Source organism: Cyprinus carpio, chromosome A12 (genome assembly GCF_018340385.1).
Source record: "Cyprinus carpio isolate SPL01 chromosome A12, ASM1834038v1, whole genome shotgun sequence".
NCBI classification, from domain to species: Eukaryota; Metazoa; Chordata; class Actinopteri; order Cypriniformes; family Cyprinidae; genus Cyprinus; species Cyprinus carpio.
Genome location: NC_056583.1, coordinates 2919576 through 2943260, shown reverse-complemented (window position 1 = coordinate 2943260; position 23685 = coordinate 2919576). Strand labels below are relative to the sequence as shown.

The following is a 23685-nucleotide window of genomic DNA, read 5'->3' as shown; positions in this document are numbered from 1 at the left end:
GAAAAAAATTCTAATTTGTAGTTATTTATTTTATTTTTTGTTGTTATTTATTTGCTTGTGTGTTTATTTTTCATTTGTCCTGTAATGTACTGATGAAAATGTGAATATTTTTCTCCTCTCTCTCTCTCTCTCTCTCTCTCTCTCTGTGAGTTCAGCTGAGATGGACTCATGTGAGAAGATCCTGCAGCGTCTCGTCTTCACAAAGGAATCGTCCAAAGGCTCTTATGAGGTCGATGGTTACGAATCCAAAAGAAAGAATCAAGCCGTACAGACGGAGACCAGAGAGGACACACTGGAGTGTTCCTGCAAACCAGCCAAAAACCAGGAACCTCCTCGCAACTCCACAAAGACTGCTCCTCCTCCTCCACCTCCTCCACCCAACATGGTTTCTCCTCCCATCTCAGCAGTGCCTCTCAAAACAGGAGCTGCACCTCCTCCGGGAGCATCGATGCATCCTCCTCCACCACCTCCTCCTCTTCCAGGAATGGCTTCTGCAGGTCCCCCACCGCCTCCACCTTTACCTGGCATGAGTGCGCCTCCTCCTCCTCCTCCTCCTCTTCCAGGAATGGGAGCTCTTCCTCCTCCTCCTCCTCCTCCTCCTCTTCCAGGAATGGGAGCTCTTCCTCCTCCTCCTCTTCCTCCAGGATGAGCCTCCTCTTCCAGGAATGGGAGCTCTTCCCCTCCTCCTCCCCTCCTCCTCTTCCAGGAATGGGAGCTCTTCCTCCTCCTCCTCCTCCTCCTCTTCCAGGAATGGGAGCTCTTCCTCCTCCTCCTCCAGGAGCAGGTGATGTGGTCGTGGCCCGGACGTTTCACCCGGTTGGTCAGTGTTACTCGGCGCCGGTGAGGAGCGGCCCTCATCCCTCGCTCCGGATGAAGAAGCTGAACTGGCAGAAGCTGAACTCCAGAGCCGTCGCCGGTGAGATCCGTGAGGAACGCTTCAGGATAAGTCACGTTGTGATAGTCATGTGCATCTCGTCAGTAAAGCCGGTTCTGTGATCAGTAGTAAATCTCTGTAGGAGGTTTTAGATTTGCTAATATTTTTTCTGAAGAAAGATAGACAGGTATAGTGATGAAACCCAAAATATTAAATGTCATGGAAAAAGATTATTTATGGCACTCAAACAGCTATGTTCGGTGAAATTGTTTTGATAGAGATACAATTCTAATTTTAACATTATTTCTTCTTCAAAAATTGTTCTTTAAATAAAATAAGTATCAGCTTCATACAAAGTGGCCAAATCTGGTTTTGAACCACTGAAAATGGGTAATATTCAACAATCTGGCCTTGGAGCCTAATTGAGATCCCCATGTCTCTGGAAGTGAACAATGTAGGGCCATGAAATTTACGATTCCAAAAGAAAAGTTTATTAAAAACTAGAATCTGAAATCATATTGTTGTATGTTTATTTATTGTTTATTTATTTGTATGCATGCTTTGTTTGGAGAGTATTTGTTGCATTCAGATGGGTATGTTTAATGCAGTTGTCTTGACAGAAGGAAACAAGATACATTTCTAGTTTCAACATTTATTCTTCAGATGCTCATATTTTTAAGAGAAGAGGTATTATATTTTTACAAACTTTACAAAATTTGGCTTTTTTGGTTTTTTGTGCATTTTAACGATTTACTCCCGGAGCCATATTACAATTCCAATATCTCTGGAACCGAACCATACAGGGCCTTAAAAATGAATGAAAAAAAATTAATGAAGGGCCTTAAAAATGAAGATGCTCAAAGTAAAGTTTGTGGAGCATTAAGATTTTATTTGATAATTTTTGAGTTATATTTATTAATTTTTTGGTTACAGGAATGCTTGATTTGTGCTGTTTCTCCATTTTTGAATGGTCACCATTGGCACATAATGCAACAAAGATGCTAAAGTCAACAGATTTTGATGAAGTCATTTTTACATCCCTGTAATTTGACTCTGAATCTGAAAAAAAAAAAAAAAAAAAAAGCGGATTACTCTGTAATATTCATCAAATGACATTTTAATATTTTGGCTTTTTTATCACTATACATGTGTCTTTCATCAGAGAAAAAATATTAGCAAAATCAATTTTTTTTTTTAATCAGCTTGTTGTAAACATTAATCTGCACAGTTAGTTTAAACTAAAACTCAGTACAAATAACATAGACATTAAGAATGACAAACACAATAATAATGACATATAAAAATGACAAACAAAATTATTAAAACATTAATATAAAAAATATAATCTAATTGAAAATCCTAGCAAAAATAAAATGTAGACATTTTATTACAGCTAGTTACAAATATATAGACATTTAATAAATTATAAATAAAATAAAAAAGTGATAAACATGACAAAATTACTAAAGCTTTAGCTGAAATTAAAATGAAAATTGAAAATTGTAAAAATAAAATCTAGTTCAAAATATTAAAAATTATTAAAGTTTTAGATTAAATTAAAATGAAAATTGAAAATTGTAAAAATAAAATCTAGTTCAAAATATTAAGTACTTGAATTCAGACATATGGATTCAAGGCCTGGAAAGTACTTGAAAACTAACATAGGTCCTTGAAAGTGCTTAAATTAAATTTGAAATCAGTTTTGTTTACGCTGATATTTTTAAAATTGTCCGATATGTGCTTCTGTCAAAAACAGAACAAAACACGGGGGGTTATCTGTTTGATATCTGACACGATCGCGTTCAGCGCAGCAGCGCGCAAAGTTGATTCTGTGATTGCTTGAAAATATATATATATATATATATATATATATAATATATATATATCTATATAATATATATATATATATATTTATATATATATAGATAATATATATATATGATATATTTTTTTTTTTTTTTAATGTTGTTGATTAAATGAGAATAGCTTTGAAGGTCTTCTTTATGATTTTTGATTATGATAATTAAAAGCAACGCTTTTTAAATGAAAGAATATGTCTGTATGGTATTTGGGGTAAAAGCGCCCCCCGCTGTAGCGTGATTAACATGATAATTAATACTGCTGACTTTTCCATTTGTTGACATAATATGATTAGATTCAGATGCTAAATACCATATTATGTTGGGTGTCCTTCTTGGAGATAATCACCATGTTTAGAATGAACCATCATAGTTAAAAACATGATATTAATAATGTTAAGCGCCCGCGCGCATTCACATGGATGTTTATATATCTTTAGCTCTTGGGCGTAGTGATGCGCGGGTTACCGCGGGTCGGGTGTTGGGGGGGGGTTAAAGAAATTGTAACTTATTAATTGGGGTGTGTTGGGGCGGGTCATTAAAAACAAAACAACAACAACAAAAAAACATATTGTAGTGTTGGGCGATATGGTGATTTTTCAAATCAGATCAGATCGACGATACACAATATTTATCGTGCACGGGTGGAGCAAGAGAAGAGACTCTTTGTTCTTGTCATAGCATAACTCTATTGGTGTTTTAAACCGCGCAGGTGCCCGAGAGAGATAACTAACCGTTAAATATAAAATACTGTATTTTTAAAAACGGCTAGGTCATATGAAGTCGGACGCAACTGTCATATCGCGCGTCCTGTGACAAATTTGCCGCATCTGCGCACGGAAGTTATCAGTCTAAATGTTTCTGCAAAGTCAGTCAACGGTGAAAATCAATAGTAGATTTCATCTGCAGTCCAACAGTTTAACACTTTATGGGTGGACATAAACAAACACGTTAAATATAAAGTAGGCTATTCAAAACAGGTAATTATATTTGAAGGTAGTGTTGAATTGAACTGATGCATCAGTCATACAAACGCTCCGGGGACCGCGTGCCTCATGACGAGCTCGACGCACCCGCCACAGAAACAAGAATGAGATGCATTCTAACACGGCATTCTAACTGTGGCATTAAACTCAGTTAGCGAGGGCTCGTTTTAAATATTACACATATATAGGCCGTTCAGATTACTTGTTAAAGTGCAATGAAAAACCTTATATCTGCAGACGATGTACGACGTCTTTTTGTGGATAGAGACTTCACCGGCTAAATGCGCTAATCCTCGCGCGTGTGTGTGTGTGTGTGAGAAATGCGGTGCTGAAGTGAAAATAGCTGAGCAGTTTAATAACTGAATCATAATAGGGCTGCCTCATAACCCTGCGGGTCGGGTTGGGGCGGGTAAGGAAATTTTACTTTATTTACGGGGATGGGTTGGGGCGGGCCAAATAATTTCATAAAAGCGGGACCCGCGGGTTGGAAAAAACCCCGACTCGCGAATCAATATTGGGCGTGGGTCGCATAGAGTTATGAAGGGAGACGTAAAAGACTGGACATTGCGTTGGTTTCATATGGATTACTTTATTACTTAATATTGTTGTCGATCAAAAACTTGCTTAGTTTAAAAGTAGACATATCAAGATTTCTATAGAAATATCCTCTCATATCTCTTTGTAGAGTATTTGTTAAGTTTCAGTTCATTTTAATAACGTATTTTCTAAATGAAGATCACGCAGACAAAGGCTGCAGACAGCGCACTCTGTTTGTTTTCTTTTATTTTAAAAATGCCCAAAGTTTTCTTATTATGTGTTTTATACAAATAAAAGTAGACCCTTTTACAGATTCTATTGATGTATTGCTCTTACCTGTACGATCAAAACTGAAAGTGTAATTTAAGTTATTTTCGGCGATATGCCACAAAAAGCCTATATGCAGACTGAACAAAAATATTTATATTTTTCAAAATGTGCAGAAAATAGTTGCAAACTCTGCTAAAGTGAATGTTTTGAACAGTATTAACTTAAACATTATTAAAAAAAAAAAAAAACAAACAAAAAAAATATATATTTTAGCTTAAGGTATTGTATCTATGGTCCTCTGTGGGCCTTTTACCCCGTGCTGGGTAAAAGGCCCCTCTTGCCACCTCATACATTTATAGGATTTTTAAACAAAACAAATAACTTGAATTGTTTATTTTCACACACAAAATCAGTTGCTCCGTTAATAGTCAATACAAACATATTTTTGCATTTATTATTTTGTAATGTATTATTTTGAAATATAACATATTTTAGGCGCAGTGAATAGCACAGTTTTTCTTAAGGTGTGCCTTTAGCCCCATTGTAGCCTACCTCCCGCGTTCCTGCAATGTGTGTCCTGCTCCCGTATATGGCATATAATTTTCGCACATCATTTTAGCCGTTTTCAATATGCGGGGTATTTAAATAGGCAAATCTCGCGGTAGCGGGGGTTTTACCCTAACCGGAGATTTGCGTCCCGCGGGAACCCAATCCCAAAGTCTAGTGCATTAACCTATGGAGAAGCTGTGCTAATTAGGCTATCAGTCTCAATGCCGGGAAAGTGCAAATTCAATGGGATTTACAATAAAAAGAGATTTACAAAATAATTGTAATAAATGTTATCACAACATTTAGCAGCTTTTTATTAATTAAAAAATTGAGACATTCTTAAATTTAAAAACTCTTTTTTTTTTTGTTTTTGCTGTAATTTTGTACAAGAACTACAGCAAAAACCAGTGTTACGCCATTTTTGATCAATATTTCAGAAACTGCATTTGAATATTAGCAGTATTGAATTTAATGGATTTCAAGTCCTTTAAACAAGACTGTCTAAAACGGTTTAAATTTATAAAACCTACACATTCAAAACATCATTAATTACTCTGACATTTCTTTATGTAATATTAAGTGTAAGTGAAATGGTAAGTACAGTGAGGACTTTCATGATGTTATGTGCTGGGGGTGTGAATTTCAAAGGTGCTTGATTTAATAAAATGGTACTTTAAAAAGTCCTTGAAAGTCCTTGAATCTGGTGTTCATGAAAGAGTGGGAACCCTGTATATATATATATATATATATATATATATATATATATATATATATATATATATATATTATATATATATATATATATATATATATATATGCAACTAGATTAAAAATAAAAACAAAAAAGTAAACATTTTTTTAGCTAATTTTAGCTTTTTATTGCAAATATGCAGATATAGATATAATATAATAATTCAAATTAAAAATATTAACAAAATATAAAAAAAAGTAAACCTTTTATTCCATGTAGTTGCGAGGGCTACATTTCTTTTCTTTTTCTTTTTTAGTTTAAGTTAATGTACTTAAAGAACTAAAACTCCATAATTAAATATGTAGACATTTTTGACAACAAGAAAAGGCTAAAAATTTATATTTAATTTTTTTTTTTTTATATAATTATTATTATTATTTATTTTTTTAAATAATACTAATAATAGTGTATCAATGGTAACAAAATAGCACTTCTAATAGGCAGGCCATTCATTATTTAGTAAAGGAGTGTAAACTGCCCAGCACAGTTTGGTTTGGTTTTTAATTTTTAATTTTTAATTGGTTTTAATTTAGAAGCATGTTTATCTGAATTAGTTGAGAGCAAAATAACAGAATAAATAATTCAAATTCCTTTGAATTTGATGTGGCCATACAGAAAACATTTTATTTTATTTTATTGAAACATCAGGCATGATAAACAAGTTGAGAAAGTACCATAAAATCACCAGAAATATGTGTAGATTTTAATTAGGTTTTCTGTCTGTCCAAAAGTATAATTATTTAAGAGTATCCGTTTCCGCTCATGGATAATATAATTGCTAAGTGCCTCAAACTGAACTGTGAATCTCAGAAGCATTCATTAAATCAGCTTAGATTATGACATTAAATCAGACTGGAAGTGATGCTTTCTGTCAGCTCTTGCATTTCTGAGTGCAAACACACAGCGCATGTTTGAGTGTATGTTGTTCTTTTGTAGACGGTCCTTCAATGTGGGCGTCTGTCACGAGCAAATCTCAGCTGGAGCCCAATTACAGCAGCATCGAGCAGCTCTTCTGTCTGCCGCTGACCGAACCCAAAGACAAGAGCCCCGCCGCGCCGCTCAAGAAAGAGCTCAAGGAGGTGAGAGATCCTTCAGAGGACGACTGAACAAATACAAATCATCGATTGAAGACTGAGGGAAAAGGAAAGTCCTATTTAGAATATAGAGCCTTATGATTCCTTTTATGCAGAAAACGCAGACTGAATCACAGAATCCAGACATCACTCATTCTGGATGAAAAAAATTTAATAATTAATTTAATAATTAATAAAATTATTATTAAAATTAAAAATTAATGTAGTTCTCAAAGTGATAATAATTTATTACCACTGTTTTTTTTATAAGTTTGTATCAAATCATAAAACGCAGAAATTCTGGAAAAAAATGCATTTCATAGGGCTATATTACTGTAAAAAAATAATTGTATTTTTTTGTGATATATTAATTTGAATAAATTTTTTATATTTTTTGTTGTTTTTAATTAACTTATTAAAATGGAATCCAGAAAAATTTAAACAAAAAGCAAGGAATTTTGGGGTAAAAAAAAAATGAATTTGAGAAAAAAATTAAATACAATTTCATAGAAATGAAAAATGTCATTTGAAAAATGTTAAACTGCAGAAGTCTCATGATTACAATTAATTACACATGCTTTTCGATAAAAATTTGTAGAAGTGTAATGTTTAATTTTAATTATGTTTGATTTCAGAAGTCTCATGATTAAAAAAACAGAATTTGGAAAAGAATACATATGGAATTTGTGATAAAAATAAAATTGATTTCATTGGAATGGAATGTAAAAATATAATGTAAGCACTTAATAAATCATTAAATTGTGTAAGTCCTATGATTAGAATTAATTACACATTATTTTTAATACTACTAAAAGTCCTATGATTAGAATTAATTACACATTATTTTTAATACTACTAAAAATTTACTAAGTTGTGAAAAAACAGATTTTTTCTGAATTTGTGAAAAAATAAGATTTCAAAGGGCCTATGGTATAACATCGCTGATGAATAAATCACAAATAAAACATTTTCTCATATTTCTCAGATTTCCTTCATTGACGCCAAGAAGAATATGAACCTGAATATCTTTCTGAAGCAGTTTAAGTGGTAAGATCAGACGTTTTGGATTGGTTAGCGTGCGTTTATGTGAGGTTGTGATGAGACGTGTTGTTTGTTTCACTCACAAACAGCTCAAATGAAGAGTTCGTGTCAATGCTGCAGAAAGGAGACTGTTCGAAATTTGACGTCGAGTCCCTAAAACAGCTGCTGAAACTGCTTCCAGAAAAACACGAGGTACTTCCCTGTGAAATATGATCATTTGCAAGTATCTCACATTCATAGACCTTGACGCAAATAAAAGAGAAGCTCACAATCGGTGTTTTCTGTCATTTTGACGTGTGTCAGAGTAAATCTGCAGTCTGTCCTGCTTGCGTTTAACTTCTCCAGATTGACAACTTAAAATCCTTTCAAGGAGATCCGGACAAACTGGCCAAAGTGGACCGCTTTTACCTCTCACTGCTGGCTGTACCCTGGTAAAGAGTCACTAAAACCCAGATTCACACACTGTTCTTGTGATGCTGTGTGTGCATGAGAAAGGTATTCTGGAGCATTGAGTTTGTGTTTGGTCCGTCATCAGTTACCAGCTGAGGATTGAGTGCATGCTGCTGTGTGAGGAGACGCTGTCTGTGCTGGACATCCTGAAGCCCAAGGTGGAGCTGCTGGAGACGGCCTGTGAGAGTGAGTACTGACCACCGCTGACCGCTGATCAGTAAAACCCTTCTGCTCCTAAAGATCTTCAGCTGAGGCAGTTTAAGATTTGAAACCTTCAGTCAGATTCTTGTGCAACGTGAGAGATCACGTTTTAAAAAATGAATTCATTTATGTGTTAATTAATTTTGTTTAATGTTTTGCATTTTATTTTTTGTTTTATTTATTTTTGTTTTTGTATCTAATTTATTTATTAATAATGTATTGTTTGTGTATTTTTATTTGTTTTGTGTGTTTTATTTTTTGTATTTTATTATTTATCTATTGTTTTGTTTTTCTGTTTATTTTATCCATTTATTTTTTAAGCTAATTTTTGTTTTGTTTTTTGTTTATTTTATTTTTGTTTGTTTATTTTTTCATATTTTAGTTTTTCATTTGTTTTATTTGTTTTGTTTTTGTATGCAATTTTTATTAATAATGTATTGTTTGTATTTTTACTTGTTTTGTTTGTTTTATATTTTGTATTTATTATTAATTTATCTATTGTTTTGTTTTTGTCTTTTCTATTTATTTTATACATTTATTTAGCTAATTAGTTTTGTTTTATTTGTTTTGTGTATTTTATTTTTGTTTGTTTTTATTCATATTTTAGTTTATTTCTTTTTTTATTTGTTTTGTGTTTGTGCATTTTATTGTTTTGGGTATTTATTTTTTTATGTTGTTTGTGTATTTTATTTTTTGTATTTAATTTATCTATTGTTTTATTTTCTATCTATTTATTTATTTAGCTAATTTGTTTGTGTTTTCATTTGTTTTGTGTATTTTTGTTCATATATTTTAGTTTTTCATCTTTCATTTGTGGTGTTTCTGTATTTTATTGTTTTGTAAATTTTAATTTTGTTTTCTGTATTTATTGTATTTGTTTTGTGTATGTTTTTTTTTTAATTTTTAGATTTGTTCGCTTTTTGTTTAGTGTTATACATTTTTTTTTTAATTTTTAGATTTGTTCGTATATTTATATATTAAATATTTACTTTTATATATATATTAAAATTTTTTTTTTATATAAAAATATATTTTTTTGTTTAAATTTTACTTTTTGCAAATTAAAAGTTCACATACTTGAAAAAAAAATGTTCACACAAAATTTTGCAAACATCAATGCATTTGTTAATGCTTTTCAGATGTTTTTGTTTAATGTACAGTATTTATTAGCACACACAGAATTCATGTTTCTGCAAAATTTATGAATGCACCCAAAAATAACATTTTTGAACTCAGAGAAGTGTGTCGCCCGCAGATCTCAGGAAAAGTTCACTGCTGCCCAGTTTCTGCAAACTCATCCTCAGCGTTGGAAACTTTCTCAACTATGTAAGAAAATCACAATTAACGAGTTTGTTCTTCATCAAAGGCAGAACATTTAGAAGAGACGCTATGACATGTCCCTCCCAATATCCAGCCGCTACTAAATTGTCCCCAGCAATAATTTTGATCAAACTAAATATGTTTATTTGTATAAATAACCAAAAGGCCATTCATTTTCAAATTTCGACATCGCTTGGATTTTGGATCTTTTGATTCAGATCGGGACTTTGGTGCTTGTTCGCGAATCATTTGATTCAGATCGGGACTTCAAATTGCTTCAAAAATTTTTTTTAAGATTTGGTTTTGGTTGGTTGTTCGGTGATTATTTGATTCAGATCGGGACCTCGGAGCTTGTTCGCGAATCATTTGATTCAGATCGGGACTTCGGTGCGTGTTCGCGAATCATTTGATTCAGATCGGGACTTCGGAGCGTGTTCGCGAATCATTTGATTCAGATCGGGACTTCGGTGCGTGTTCGCGAATCATTTGATTCAGATCGGGACTTCGGTGCGTGTTCGCGAATCATTTGATTCAGATCGGGACTTCGGTGCGTGTTCGCGAATCATTTGATTCGATCGCGGTTCGGAGCGTGTTCGCGAATCATTTGATTCAGATCGGGACTTCGGAGCGTGTTCGCGAATCATTTCTTCGGTGCGTGTTCGCGAATCATTTGATTCAGATCGGGACTTCGGAGCTTGTTCGCGAATCATTTGATTCAGATCGGGACTTTGGTGCTTGTTCGCGAATCATTTGATTCAGATCGGGACTTCAAATTGCTTCAAACCATTTGATTCAGATCGGGGCTTCGGTGCTTGTCCGCGAATCATTTGATTCAGATCGGGACCTCGGAGCTTGTTCGCGAATCATTTGATTCAGATCGGGACTTCGGAGCGTGTTCGCGAATCATTTGATTTATTTGGTCGAAGTGTGGTTTTTTTAGATAATCAATTGGTTGAGTTTTGGAGTTTGGGTTGTTTTAGATAGTCATTTCGGAGCTTACATTCTTTGGTCGAAGTCCGCGAATCATTTGATTCAGATCGGGACTTCGGAGCGTGTTCGCGAATCATTTTTCTCTGATTTCCTGTTTTATTAAACAGTAGAAAACAAACCATAAAGACATCGCGAATCATTTGATTCAGATCGGGACTTAGGAGCGAATCATTTGATTCAGATCGGGACTTCGGTGCTTGTTCGCGAATCATTTCTTCGGTGCGTGTTCGCGAATCTTTTGTTTATGATTTTGATTTAGTTGCTTAGTTCGGAGCGTGTATTGTAAATCATTTGTATTGTAAATCATTTGATTCAGTTATTTGATTCGGATCGTGTATTGTGTGTTTGTTCGCGAATCATTTCTTATCATTTGAACTTCGGTGCCTGTTCGCGAATAATTTGATTCAGATCGGGACTTCGGAGCGTTGTTCGCGAATCATTTGATTCGGATCGGGACTTGTTCGGAGCGTTTTCGGATCTTTGTTCGCGAATCATTTGATTCAGATCGGGTCTTCGGAGCGTGTTCGCGAATCATTTGATTCAGATCGGGACTTCGGAGCTTGTTCGCGAATCAATTGATTTCAGATCGGGATTCGGGATCTTCTTCGCGAATCATTTGATTCCGATCGGGATTTAGGAGCTTGTTCGCGAATCATTTCGATGCAGATCGCGGACATTTGATTCAGGTCGGGTCTCGTGTTCGCGAATCATTTGATTCAGATCGGCACTTCGGAGCTTGTTCGCAAATCATTTGATTCAGATCGGGACTTCGGAGCGTGTTCGCGAATCATGTTTTTCTCTGATTTCCTGTTTTATTAAACAGTAGAAAACAAACCATAAAGACAGTAAGCATACAGTTCTAAAAACAAAAAGAAAAAAGAAAAAGTAGGCCTATACATAAATACAAATCCCTTAAGAAAATGAACTGGTTTTACTAAAAAAGTGTAGTAACCATGTGTTTTTTTTTTTTTTTTTTTTTTTTTTTTTTTTTTTTTTTTTGTATAACCACAGTTTTACTACAAATACCATGGTAAAATTTTTTTGTAAGAGCTGTTTTTTTTTTTTTTTTTTTTTGTATAACCACAGTTTTATTTTTTTGTAAGAGCTGTGTTTCCAGGTACCGAAAAGCTTACAGAAAACACAAATGAATAAAAATACATATTTTATTTTACAAATGGTATATTTGAATGTGTTATTTGGTTTAGTTAATAATTTATATGTTGAAACAATCCAAAGAAAACATATTTAAAACGGAAGGAAACTTGCAAAATGAGAACTGTTAGTTTGAGTTTTTATTGATCAGTGGCCACACAGGGTCTGCGTCTCAATGACGTTCCAGTTCTTCATATCTGATGACGTTTCTTGATGGAAAGCTGTTGTATTTTGTTGGACTCTGAGCAGCAGAGAGAGATTCAAGAGGCGTCTGTGGCTCTAACGCCCAAATCACTCTGAAAACTTGCTGTGTTTGCAGTGCCTTAGTTCCTCATTTTGTCAGTTTTTCCCTTTTTGCCAGGGAAGCCACACAGGAAACGCAGAGGGATTCAAGATCAGTTCCCTGCTGAAACTCACAGAGACCAAAGCAAACAAGAGCCGCATCACACTCTTACATCACATCCTGGAGGTACAATACAATTAAGCTTGATTTGTTTTTTTTGTTTTTGTTAATTTAACTGTTTAAACTAGTAGTTAGAAAAAGTAACAAATATTAGATGGGCAATACACCTCAGTAGCTAGAATTCGATTTGAAATTTGAAATGTGCAGTCCCTTGCTATAGACTAAAATTTTTAATGAAAAAATGTTAAATATCATTAAAAAAAGTCATTATTTAAAATAAAATGAACATTAACTTTCTTATTTTCTATTAGTTTAAGCTAAAGTACTAAAATAATTAAATACATTTAAACTTCATTTAAACTGAAACCATAAAAAACCTTTCATTACTTGAAATAAAATAAGACACAATTTCACATTTTCATTTAGTTTGTTGTTTCATTACTTGAAATAAAATAAGACAATAAAGTTATATTAACATTTTAAATATTCTAGTTGTATAAATATAAAGTTGTTTGTTTGTTATTTTATTTTTTTATGAATATTTAATGGATATTTTAATGGGAGTTTTTATTGAGATTTTGTATTTTTTAGTCAAAAATATTTTTTTTTAAATATTGGACAGTTGTTTTAATATTAAAAGCAATGTTTTTAAATATTAAAATTTTAATACTTAATAGTCTTTAATTAAAAACTAATGTTTTTATTAATATTTTGTCTTTGTTTATATAATCTCAGAGCCACTGTTGGATTTATACTCTCAAGCTCCAAAAAAAGACAAAAAAAAAATTTCCTAAGACTCAAGCACTTTTATACCATGTTATTTAATCTTTTTTTTATATATATGTCCTTTAGCAGAATAAATACTTTTTCTAGGTCAGAATGATGATCCTATTTTTGGATGAATTACTCTGGTTACACTCTGCTTTCTGAAATGGATTTTGTGATTTCCAGGAAGCTGAATTAAACCATCCAGAGCTGCTGGAGCTTGCAGATGACATCGAGGCCTGTGAGAAAGCAGCCGGGTAAAACAGTGGATCATCTGAGAGAGAGTGTGTGTGTGTGTGTGTGTGTTTGTGTGTAGGTTTAAATATACTGGTGGGGACTTAAACCTGAATACACACAGACTCATGGGGACTCGTCTCATGGTGGGGACATAAATTGAGGTCCCCATGGGTACAAATGCATATAAATCATACAGAACGATTTTTTTTTTGAGAAAGTAAAGTTTTTTTTTGTTTCCTGTAAGGGGTAGGGTTAGGTGTAGGGCAATAGAATGTACAGTATAAAAACCATTAAGCCTATGAAGAGTCCCTACAAGGATAGCAAACCAGACGTGTGTGTGTGTGTGTGTCACGAGCTTCAGTAATTTCTCAATCACTTTCAATCGTTCTTTCAGTGTAAATCTGGACTCGATTCAGGCCGAAACCAATAACCTTCTGAAGAGACTGAAGGATGCGGAGAAGAAAGTCTCGTCATCGCTCGAGGACGTCAAGCAGCAGTTCTCGGGGCTCATCGAGGTACGGTTTACACTCAAAACAGCTTCTCTTTCCAGCTTTGTGATGTCCCTGATGTTCCTGCGGTGTTTGTGCAGAAGAACCTGACGGCGTGTGAAGCTCTGGACCAGCGTTTCTCCAACATGGACAGCAGGAAGGGTGATCTGGCTCAGTATCTGTGTGAAGACGTGTCTCAGCTCTCGCTGGATGAGCTCTTCAGCACCATCAAGACCTTCCGCCAGCTCTTCATCAGAGCCCTGAAGGTCCGAGAGAGATAGAATGCACCAAATAAACCCGTTATATTTTCCTCGTGGGGCTCAGATGAAAACACTTTTAAACCCTAAACCTGAACTGACACACATTAAAGACCAGAATATCATAATAATATAATAATATCAATTAAACACTTTCTATTGATATTGAAATCATTTAATATTAAAGTTGTTTGTAATATTTAAAACAACATTTTTTCGATATTAAAATATTAATGAATAAATAATATTAAAGTTGCTTTTAATATTAAAAACTAATATTTTTAATGACAATCTTAATTTTTAAAAACAAATGTTTTTAATTAATAATACTATATTTTAAGTAATACTTAATAGTTGTTTTCAATTATTTAAAAAGTAATGTTTTTTAAATTAATGTTAAAATTATTATATTAAAGTTCTTAAAATTGAACTGATTTTAATTCATATTAAAATTGATTATAGTTATTATTAAAGCGATTTTAATTAAAAACTGCTAATTATAGAATTTATATTAACATATTAATTCATTAATTAATATTAAAATAACTAGTTAATATTAAAGTTGCTTTTGCTATAATTTTATTTTAATTAATATTAAAGTGTTTTAATATTAATTTTAAAGTCATTTTAATTAATAACTGATATTAAAATAGTGTTATAATTAGTATTAAAACAACTAGTTATTAGTGAAATCGTTTTTTATATTAGGAAAAATATTGTAATTAATTGTAAAATGTACAGTTAATATTAAAGTCATTTTTAAATTATTTCAAATGACTTTGAACACTTTAGCAGCTGTATAACATTATAGTGAAGGAAATGTAAAAATCAAGTTTATTACCGCATGCATGGCTCTCGCTAACTGAAAATCTAAAAACATTACATTAATTGAAATAAATGTTAACTATAAATATTAAATAAAATGATTAATACTTTAAATGAAATTAAAATACAAAAAATATATACAAAAATAAAAAATTAAAATTAATACAAAATATTATATTATTTCATTTATAATTAAACAACACTGAGTGGTTTGTTCACGTCACAGAGGTCAGGAAATGTTGTTCCTTCTGTAGGAAAACAAGATCCGTAAAGAACAAGCGGCCAAAGCAGAGAAAAGAAAGCAGCAGCTGCAGGAGGAGGAATCCAAGAGACAGAAAGGAGAAGACGGGAAGATCAGTGAGTCGTAACAAACTGTTCCTGTCTGTTTATTGAGTTTGTTTTGTGTCATTCTCATCACATTCAGTGCAGATAAACCATGCTTTGTTTTGCTGTGATGCTGAAGAATACAGATGTTACAGATTCACTTCCAATATTTCCCGCTTTCATCATTAATAGAAATCCATTTCCATTTAGAAGAGGCTCAGTGCAGCCGCAGGAAGACAGCTCCATCATTGATCAATTAAAAACTAATGTTTCATCTTTTAATTAATATTAAAATATTTTAATATTATTTAATAATATTAAAGTCAATATAAAAGCTTTTCTAATTAATATTAAAATACTAATTAAAGTTGTTTTTAATATTAAACTAATATTTTTAACATTACAGTATTTACATATTCATTAAGTTTAATATTAAAATGGTTTTAATTAATCAAAATAGTCGTTAATATTCATTTTTAATTAATTTAACAACTATTTTTATTTAATATTACTTTTTTTAATTAAATTAAACTAATTATTTTTTATTAACATTAAAATATAGTTGTTTTTAATACTGAAAACCTTAACAAATGGTAAAATGTTTTAATAGTTAATATTAAAGTTGTTTTAATTAAAAATGAATGATTTCTAAGTAATATTAAAATATAGTTAATATTAAAGTAATTTTTAATATGAAACAAATATTTGTAAAACTACAATTGAATATTCATTAAGCTTCATATTGAAGTGTTTTATTATTACAATATTTTATTTAATATTACAATATTTTATTAAGTGTAATATTAAAGTGTTTCATTAAAACACTATAATTTTAAAAAGGTAAGAATATATATAAATTATTTGATACTAAAATATTTTAAATATTTTAATATTAATTAAAACATTGTTTTTAATATATTGTATATATATTATTTGATACTAAAATAATTTAAATATTTTAATATTAATTAAAAATAGTTTTTAATATATTGTGTGTATATATATATATTTGATTCTAAAATATTTTAAATATTTTAATATTAATTAAAAATAGTTTTTAATACATTGTGTATATATATATTATTTGATACTAAAATATTTTAATATTAATACAATATATTAAAAACTATTTTTATTACAATATTTTAATATTAATTAATAGTGAAGTTGTTTTTTAATTAATTTTTAATGAACCGTTAATGGGACTAAATGTTATATATTCACTTCCAGTATTTCTTCTTGTATATCTCTAACAGAACTCTGTTTTCAGTCCGTAGAGGCGTGGTGCTGCAGGAAGACGGCTGCATCATCGATCAGCTCCTGGCCGACATTCGCAAGGGTTTCACTCTGAGAAAGACTCGTCCCAGGTGCGAATCGGAAAGTGCCTCTTCTAGTGCAATGCATAGAGATACAGGAGCGTCCGGTAAGAACATCAGCGCTGAAGCGGCTGCGGTGCAAAAATCTGAAGCGTTCGTGTTTATTTCTCCGCTTTCTCGCGTAGTGAGTGCACTGAAGGGGCCCGACTCAATTTATTATTCGATAAAAACAGACTGTAACTTTCACTGCAGTCCAGAAAGAACTTTTATTGAAACTATTAAAGTGTCACAAGTTTCTGACCCCTTTAAACCTGATTCCTCATGCCCTGCTGCTCCACCAATCAGCTTAGCCGCTTGCCCTCATCCTTGCTTCTGATTGGTTGTTCACACCAGTCACATGCCACAAACCTGCATGTCAATGTGAACTGTAAATACAAGCTGTAAACCGCAGCTTATGGGTAGCTGACATTATTTATTTAATTGTTTCAACATCTTTTTTTTAGAATGTTTAAGGAAAAGTTGTTTATATCCTATAAATGGAGACAATTACTTTTAGGTTATTTACCATTTTATTCAGCTTTGTGTAGGGCTGCATGATTAATCGCAATATGACGTAGTGCTTCAAAACATGCCGGTTTCAATTAAAATAAACATTTGGAAAATTACATTCGGAAAATTAATCTATAAATATTTGTTTTTACATTCAGTACAATGTACAGTAAATAAATTGCAATAAACTGTACAATAAATTATTTTATAATAAAAAAAAAATAGTTTATGGTTTATTTTTATTTTTTATCATTGTTTAATATTTTGTTTAACAATAATGAGATATAGTTATTATTATTATTATTATTATTATTATTATTATTATTATTTATAAATATAATGTTGATGTTTATTATTATTATTATTATTATTATTATTATTATTAAATATAACATATATGCTTTTATATGACAATATAAAAAATACTAAAAATAATAATAATCATTGGCATATATTATATATATTGTTTACTATTATTATTTATATTATATAATTTAATATATAATATTCTATATTAAAGAGCATATGATAATGTATTTATTGTTGTTTAATATTTTGTTTAATAATATGAGGTATAGTTTTTTTATATTATTATAATTATTAAATATAACAATGAGATATATACATACACTTTTATATGACAATATAAAAATAAAAAAATATATATAATCATTGGCATATATAATGTACTATTATTATTTATATTATATAATTTAATATATAATATTATATATTAAAGAACACATTATAATGTATTTATTATTGTTGTTTTTGTTATCAGAAAAATCGCAATTTATTTTTTATTTTTCCTAAATCGTGCAGCTCTGCCTATTTACTATCACTAGTGTATCTCAGATGGTCCTGCAGTGTGACACATTTTTGGAAGTATTTCTATTCCATGTAGATGCTTAAATTATAGGAACAGCATGCATAATAATAACGAAAGAAAAATTGCATATCACAAACTGATGTCAACTACCCAAACGCAAGCTGTACGCTGCATGTGAACAAGCAGAACTCATCATTCTGCAGAGAAGTTGTGCACATTTTGTAAATTAAAGACTCAACCGAGGCTGAAAAGAACACTGGCTGTGCTTCATGCTTCATCTCCATTCAACACGCACTTCCTGAACAACCCCGTCTCTTCTCGTCCTCAGCAGCAAGTGTCAGGTCTGTCAGAGAAGAAGCTGGATCGTCTCCAGAACGCACCAAACCCAGCGCTGAAGCCTCCTCAGCGAATCAGTCTCCTGAAACACACAACACACAAGACACTGCCACGGCCAACACCGGGCACAACGTCAGGTCTGCAGACGCTCATGTGACTCCAGTGAACACAAGCGAGCCCGTCTGTGATAGTGACTCTGTGAAGAATACAGACGAGCCGCTTCATCGCACGGATGGCGACGCTAGCGGTTCGTCTGGAATACAGCAGGCGTGTGATGATGTGGACGGAGTGATGTCACAAGCCCCGCCCACTCCTGCTGTAGGCCCCGCCCCGCTAAAACCTGAAAACAAAAAATATTTCTTCCCAAGAAACAAAAAAGGCAATAACGAAGGTAATCTATTTATATATCAAATAAAGGTAATTTTTCAGCATCGAAAGTGTCTCTAAAACATCTTGGTTTGCAAACACCATAAAGGTTTTATTTATAAAGCCGATGTTGAGTTATTAAAATATTATTATATGTTTAACATCAAGTCGAGCTGCTGTAATATTTCTGGAAAATTCTCGAATGCATTTTCTGCAGTTCGCAGTCCCACAAATATTTGGCTGATTGTTTGAGTCTCATTATTAATCAAGTCCAAGTCACAGTCCATTCCAAGATCAAAAGAAAATAGGAGTCATTTTTTGGACAAAAAAGAAAAATAAGATTATTCTTACTTTTTCTAAATCACATATATACAATTGTCTATCACAGTTATTTACATGGTGTGAGTGTGTGTGTGTGTGTGTGTGTGTGTGTGTGTGTGTGTGTGTGTGTGTATGTATATATATATATATATATATATATATATATATATACATATATATACACACAATAATGTAGTAGTAGTTTTTTCAACCAATACAAATTTATTTATTTATTTATATGAATTATTTTTATATAAACCCCCATCCAACCAAATTCTATAAACTGTCACAAAGTAACAAGTGAAAATATATATTTAATTGATCTATTATACATCAATACATGTTGTTGTTGTTGTTGTTGCTATTATTATTATTATTATTATTATTATACATATCAAATTAAATTAAATATTTTATTATAAATTTTCAACCAACCCTTATTTATTTATTTAATCCCACTCAAATTCTTATTATTACAATTAAAATTAAACTAAGTCACAAAGTAACAAGTGAAAATATATTAATATTTAATTTATCTATTATACATCAATACATATTATTGTTGTTATTATTATACATATTAAATTAAATATTTTTATTGTACATTTTTCAACCAACCCATTTTTTTTTCATTCAAATTCTTATTACTACAATTAAAATATGAATTGTTCTAAAAAAATAGGCTTTTTGATTTTTGGGTGCGATATGACCTGGACATTTTCTTGGCATCTCAAGTTACTGAATCTTCATTTGTTGTCATTTTGTTAATGTGTGTGTTGAGCTCTGTATTGTGTTTGCTGTCAGAAGCAGAGCTCATGCCGTACAGAGGCTTGAAACAAATGTCAGTCATGTCTTCAGCGTGTCTCTTTTTCTTTGACCCTCTGAAGTGGAGGGTAACAGAGGGAGTGGACGCTCTGTAAAGGGCTGTGTGTTGCAGTGAGGTAGGTAGAGAACTAACCGCACCGAGCAATAACCAGTCCTCTCTACTTACACACGTGTGTTAACTAGTCGTCCAGCTCTGTTATTAACATCTGTCTCATGAACTCGTGGGGATCTGCTGTGGGTTGTTCCTCAAATAAACCTCCTCTCTTTCGTCACGAGAGACTGTTGAATCATTTCTTTACATGTGGTTTGTCTCGTATAAATCAGATTTGTGTCTCATAACTGATTCCATTTCTTTGTGTTAACAATAATATATCTGCTCGTCTGTATTTTTAACCAGAGAATCATTATTCTCTTAATTAACACGAGTTTGGTGTCTAAGATTTTTTTTTTTTTTAATGTTTCTGAATTAAATCTTTCCTGCTCACCAGTGCTGCATGCATTAATCAAAAATACAGTAAAAATTGTGAAATAGTATTACAGTGTAAAACAGCTGTTTTCTATGTGAATATCTGTTAAACTGTAATGTATTTCTGTGATGTGCAGCTGTATTTTCAGCATCATTACTCCAGTCTTCAGTGTCACATGATCTTCAGAAATCATTCTAATATGATGATTTTTCGGATTATCAATGTTGAAAACATTTATATTTTTGTGGAAACCGTGACATTTTATTTTTCAGGATTCACAGATGAATAGAAAGTTCAAAAGAACATTTATTTGAAATAGAAATCTTTTCTAACATTATAAATGTCTTTACTTTAACTTTTGAGTAATTGAATGCGTCCTTGATGAATAATAGTATTAATTTCTTTCTCTTTTTAAACGTACTGACCCCAAACAGGAGTGTATATTCATGTAAATAGATAAATATACCAGTGTAAATCACATTGCAAAATCTTTGTTTAATGACTTAACAGTAAATGATTGACAGCAGAGGTACGTGAAGATTCTGGTCACTTGATCAGTGAGAGTGTGTGACCTTTGACCCGACATGTTTTAGGGTCATCATCATGATTAAACAGGGCTTTAATCTGTCTGTCTGTGAAGAATGAAAGATAAACAAAGCAAATAGTTTAGAAATGAGTCCAGTTGTGCAGCTGACAGAATAGACTCTAAACGACAAGATTAGCAAATAATTTGTGTTTAACAGAGAACACTCTGTTCTGAATGGGAGCATTTAGACGTTGGACTTGCTTTATTTATTTATTTATTTATTTTTTTGCTAAATATCAGCCATGATATATATGTATATGTATACTTCAGCAATCCCTCAAGATACAATTTCTAATGCTACTTTATAAGTTAAAGGAATAGTTCATCTAAAAATTAAACTGCTGAAAATGTGCTCACCTCAGATTATCCGAGATTAGGATGAGTTTGTTTCTTCAGATTTGTAGAAATGTAGCATTGCATCAGTGTCTCAGCAATGGATGCTCTGCAGTGAATGGGTGCCGTCAGAATGAGAGTCCAAACAGCTGATAAAAACATCACAATAATCCACAAGTAATCCACAGCACTCCAGTCCATCAGTTAACATCTGGAGAAGGTTTAAAGCTGTTTTGGACTGATTTGGATCTGTGCAGATTTCTCTCCTGATTCACACCAGAACACTTTTTCACTGGAGGAAGTGTTATTATGGATTATAGACTCTATGTATTTGAGTTAAAAGCGTCTTAATTCTGGATTTGTTTCAGCTTTTGTCTTCTCCAGATGTTAACTGATGGACTGGAGTGCTGTGGATTATTGTGATGTTTTTATCAGCTGTTTTGACTCTCATTCTGACGGCACCCATTCACTGAAACTACTCCTTCAGTGCTGATCTTCTTAAATCGATGCCTGATGTCGGCACTCAAAGTTTAAACTTTTTTTTCCCCCTCGTGTTGCAGGAAGCTCTAGGAAAAGGAGAACAAGAGGGAGAAGGAAAAGTTGAGTCTGTTCCTGCTGTGATCCTGTTATTTCACTGGATCTCTCTGGACTGGATGAGATCAGAGCCTCTGTTTCATCTGCAGAGGAGCAACGGATGGCGTAGTTCAAAGAAATACACATTGTACACTGTGTATTTGAGTTTGGCTTAAAGAAATGTATTTTTAAATACTAAATCTTTAGATTTGAACTAAACTGTTTTAAATATTTGCACACTGTAAGATACATTTATGAGAGACCAAAACTTTGTTTACAGTTGAGTGTGGTTAGGAGAGAAAAAAATGGCTAATTATGGATTTTGCTGTGTTTCTCAAACCTTTAAGATAACTTGTTAACTATTAATATTGCTCTGAATGTAAGCTTTATATATTATGATGATGTTTGGCATTTATGCAGAAAAGTATTAGTGCATTATCATATCATTTCGAAAATATTAGTGTAATTTCTTTACAGAAATAATTATTTTTTGTTCTTGCAGTGTTTGAGCTGGACTGTTTAGTATCTTCATTTGAGTGTGACTTTCATATTTATGTCGGTATGTATTTGCATCAAGAAAATCTCTAAATTATATATAAATAAAAATGTGCAGTCAATTATGGGGTTTGTTCGTTAACACACAGTCTCACATTCATTGCAATTTGAAATTTCTGGCATTTCGTCTTCAATCACACGCCTTCACTTCTAAACTCCGCCCCCAAATGCATGTCAGCCAATCACAAATTCACAATTCCGAATGGACAAAATGATTGACACACTGATGGCGCTCTCCCGACTGTTCTGCTTCTGTTTAGACTATTTGAATACAGGTTGAAATTGGGTACAAAACGTTTAGTGACAGGATTCCTGTCAAATACTGCATTTGTTTATATTGCATTTGTAGGAAACAATGAAGCCCCACCCTCTCGCCGAACACGTGATCGTTATTAGACGTGTTGTGATGAAGTGCACCAAAACAAGACTTTTTTGACCAAAACACACTGATCATGATCAAACTCGCAGCTTTCCTCCTTATCCTTAACTTTCTGCGCTTGTAAACAGCGTAATATGTCTCCATCGCTTCCATCCATGAACTGAAATGATTACTTGCGTAAAATCAGTATTGATTGTATCAGCTGATGTTTTACGACTTGCACGCCCCAAAGTTAAATGAAACCAATCAATAGTGCTTTGTTGTCACTGATGCTAGCACCCAAGCCTAAAAATTTACTTAAATTTACTTTAAAAAAGCAGTAAAATGGTTCAATATGAGGTGTGCATATAGTATGGCAAGCCCCGTATAAGAATTAACCATTAGCTTTTTCTACTTATTAGAAATGGGGTCTTTATAGGCCTCTATAGTAGAATAATGTTCCATATCTCAAAAATGCTGCATTAAAATGTTTTTATATGAGGAGTGCATAAAGTATGGGAGCGTCCCTTATAGGAACTGACCATTGTTTTTTTCTGCTTATTAGAAATGGGGTCTTTATAGCCCTTTAAAGCGCCATATGGTCATATCAAAAATGCTGAAGTAAAATGGTTTGATATGAGGTGTGCATATAGTATGGAACATCCCGTATAAGAACTGACCATTCATTTATTCTGCTTATTAGAAATGGGGTCTTTATAGCCCTCTGAAGCACCATATAGTCTCATATCTCAAAAACGCTGCAGTAAAATGGTTTGATATGAGGTCTGCACATAGTACGGAACATCCCGTATAAGAAGTGACCACGGTTTTTTTCTTATTATTAGAAGTGGGGTCTTTATAGCCCTCTGAAGCACTATATAGTCCCATATCTCAAAAACGCTGCACTAAAATGGTTTGA

At 32.4% G+C, this 23685-nt stretch overlaps 1 protein-coding gene across 1 annotated transcript; it reads left to right on the top strand.

Annotated features, from left to right (window-relative positions):
* The first annotated feature begins 645 nt into the window (after positions 1–645).
* On the top strand, positions 646–23194 carry LOC109056018 (inverted formin-2-like). The gene is made up of 16 exons (XM_042768260.1): positions 646–916; positions 6763–6905; positions 7885–7946; positions 8030–8132; positions 8286–8371; positions 8476–8576; positions 9847–9917; positions 12397–12522; positions 13408–13478; positions 13853–13973; positions 14048–14212; positions 15283–15385; positions 16623–16775; positions 18375–18773; positions 19957–20010; positions 21841–23194. The coding sequence occupies exons 1-15, from the start codon at positions 646–648 to the stop codon at positions 20007–20009; spliced, it is 2028 nt and encodes a 675-aa protein (XP_042624194.1). The 3' UTR covers position 20010; positions 21841–23194.
* The last annotated feature ends 491 nt before the right edge of the window (positions 23195–23685 follow it).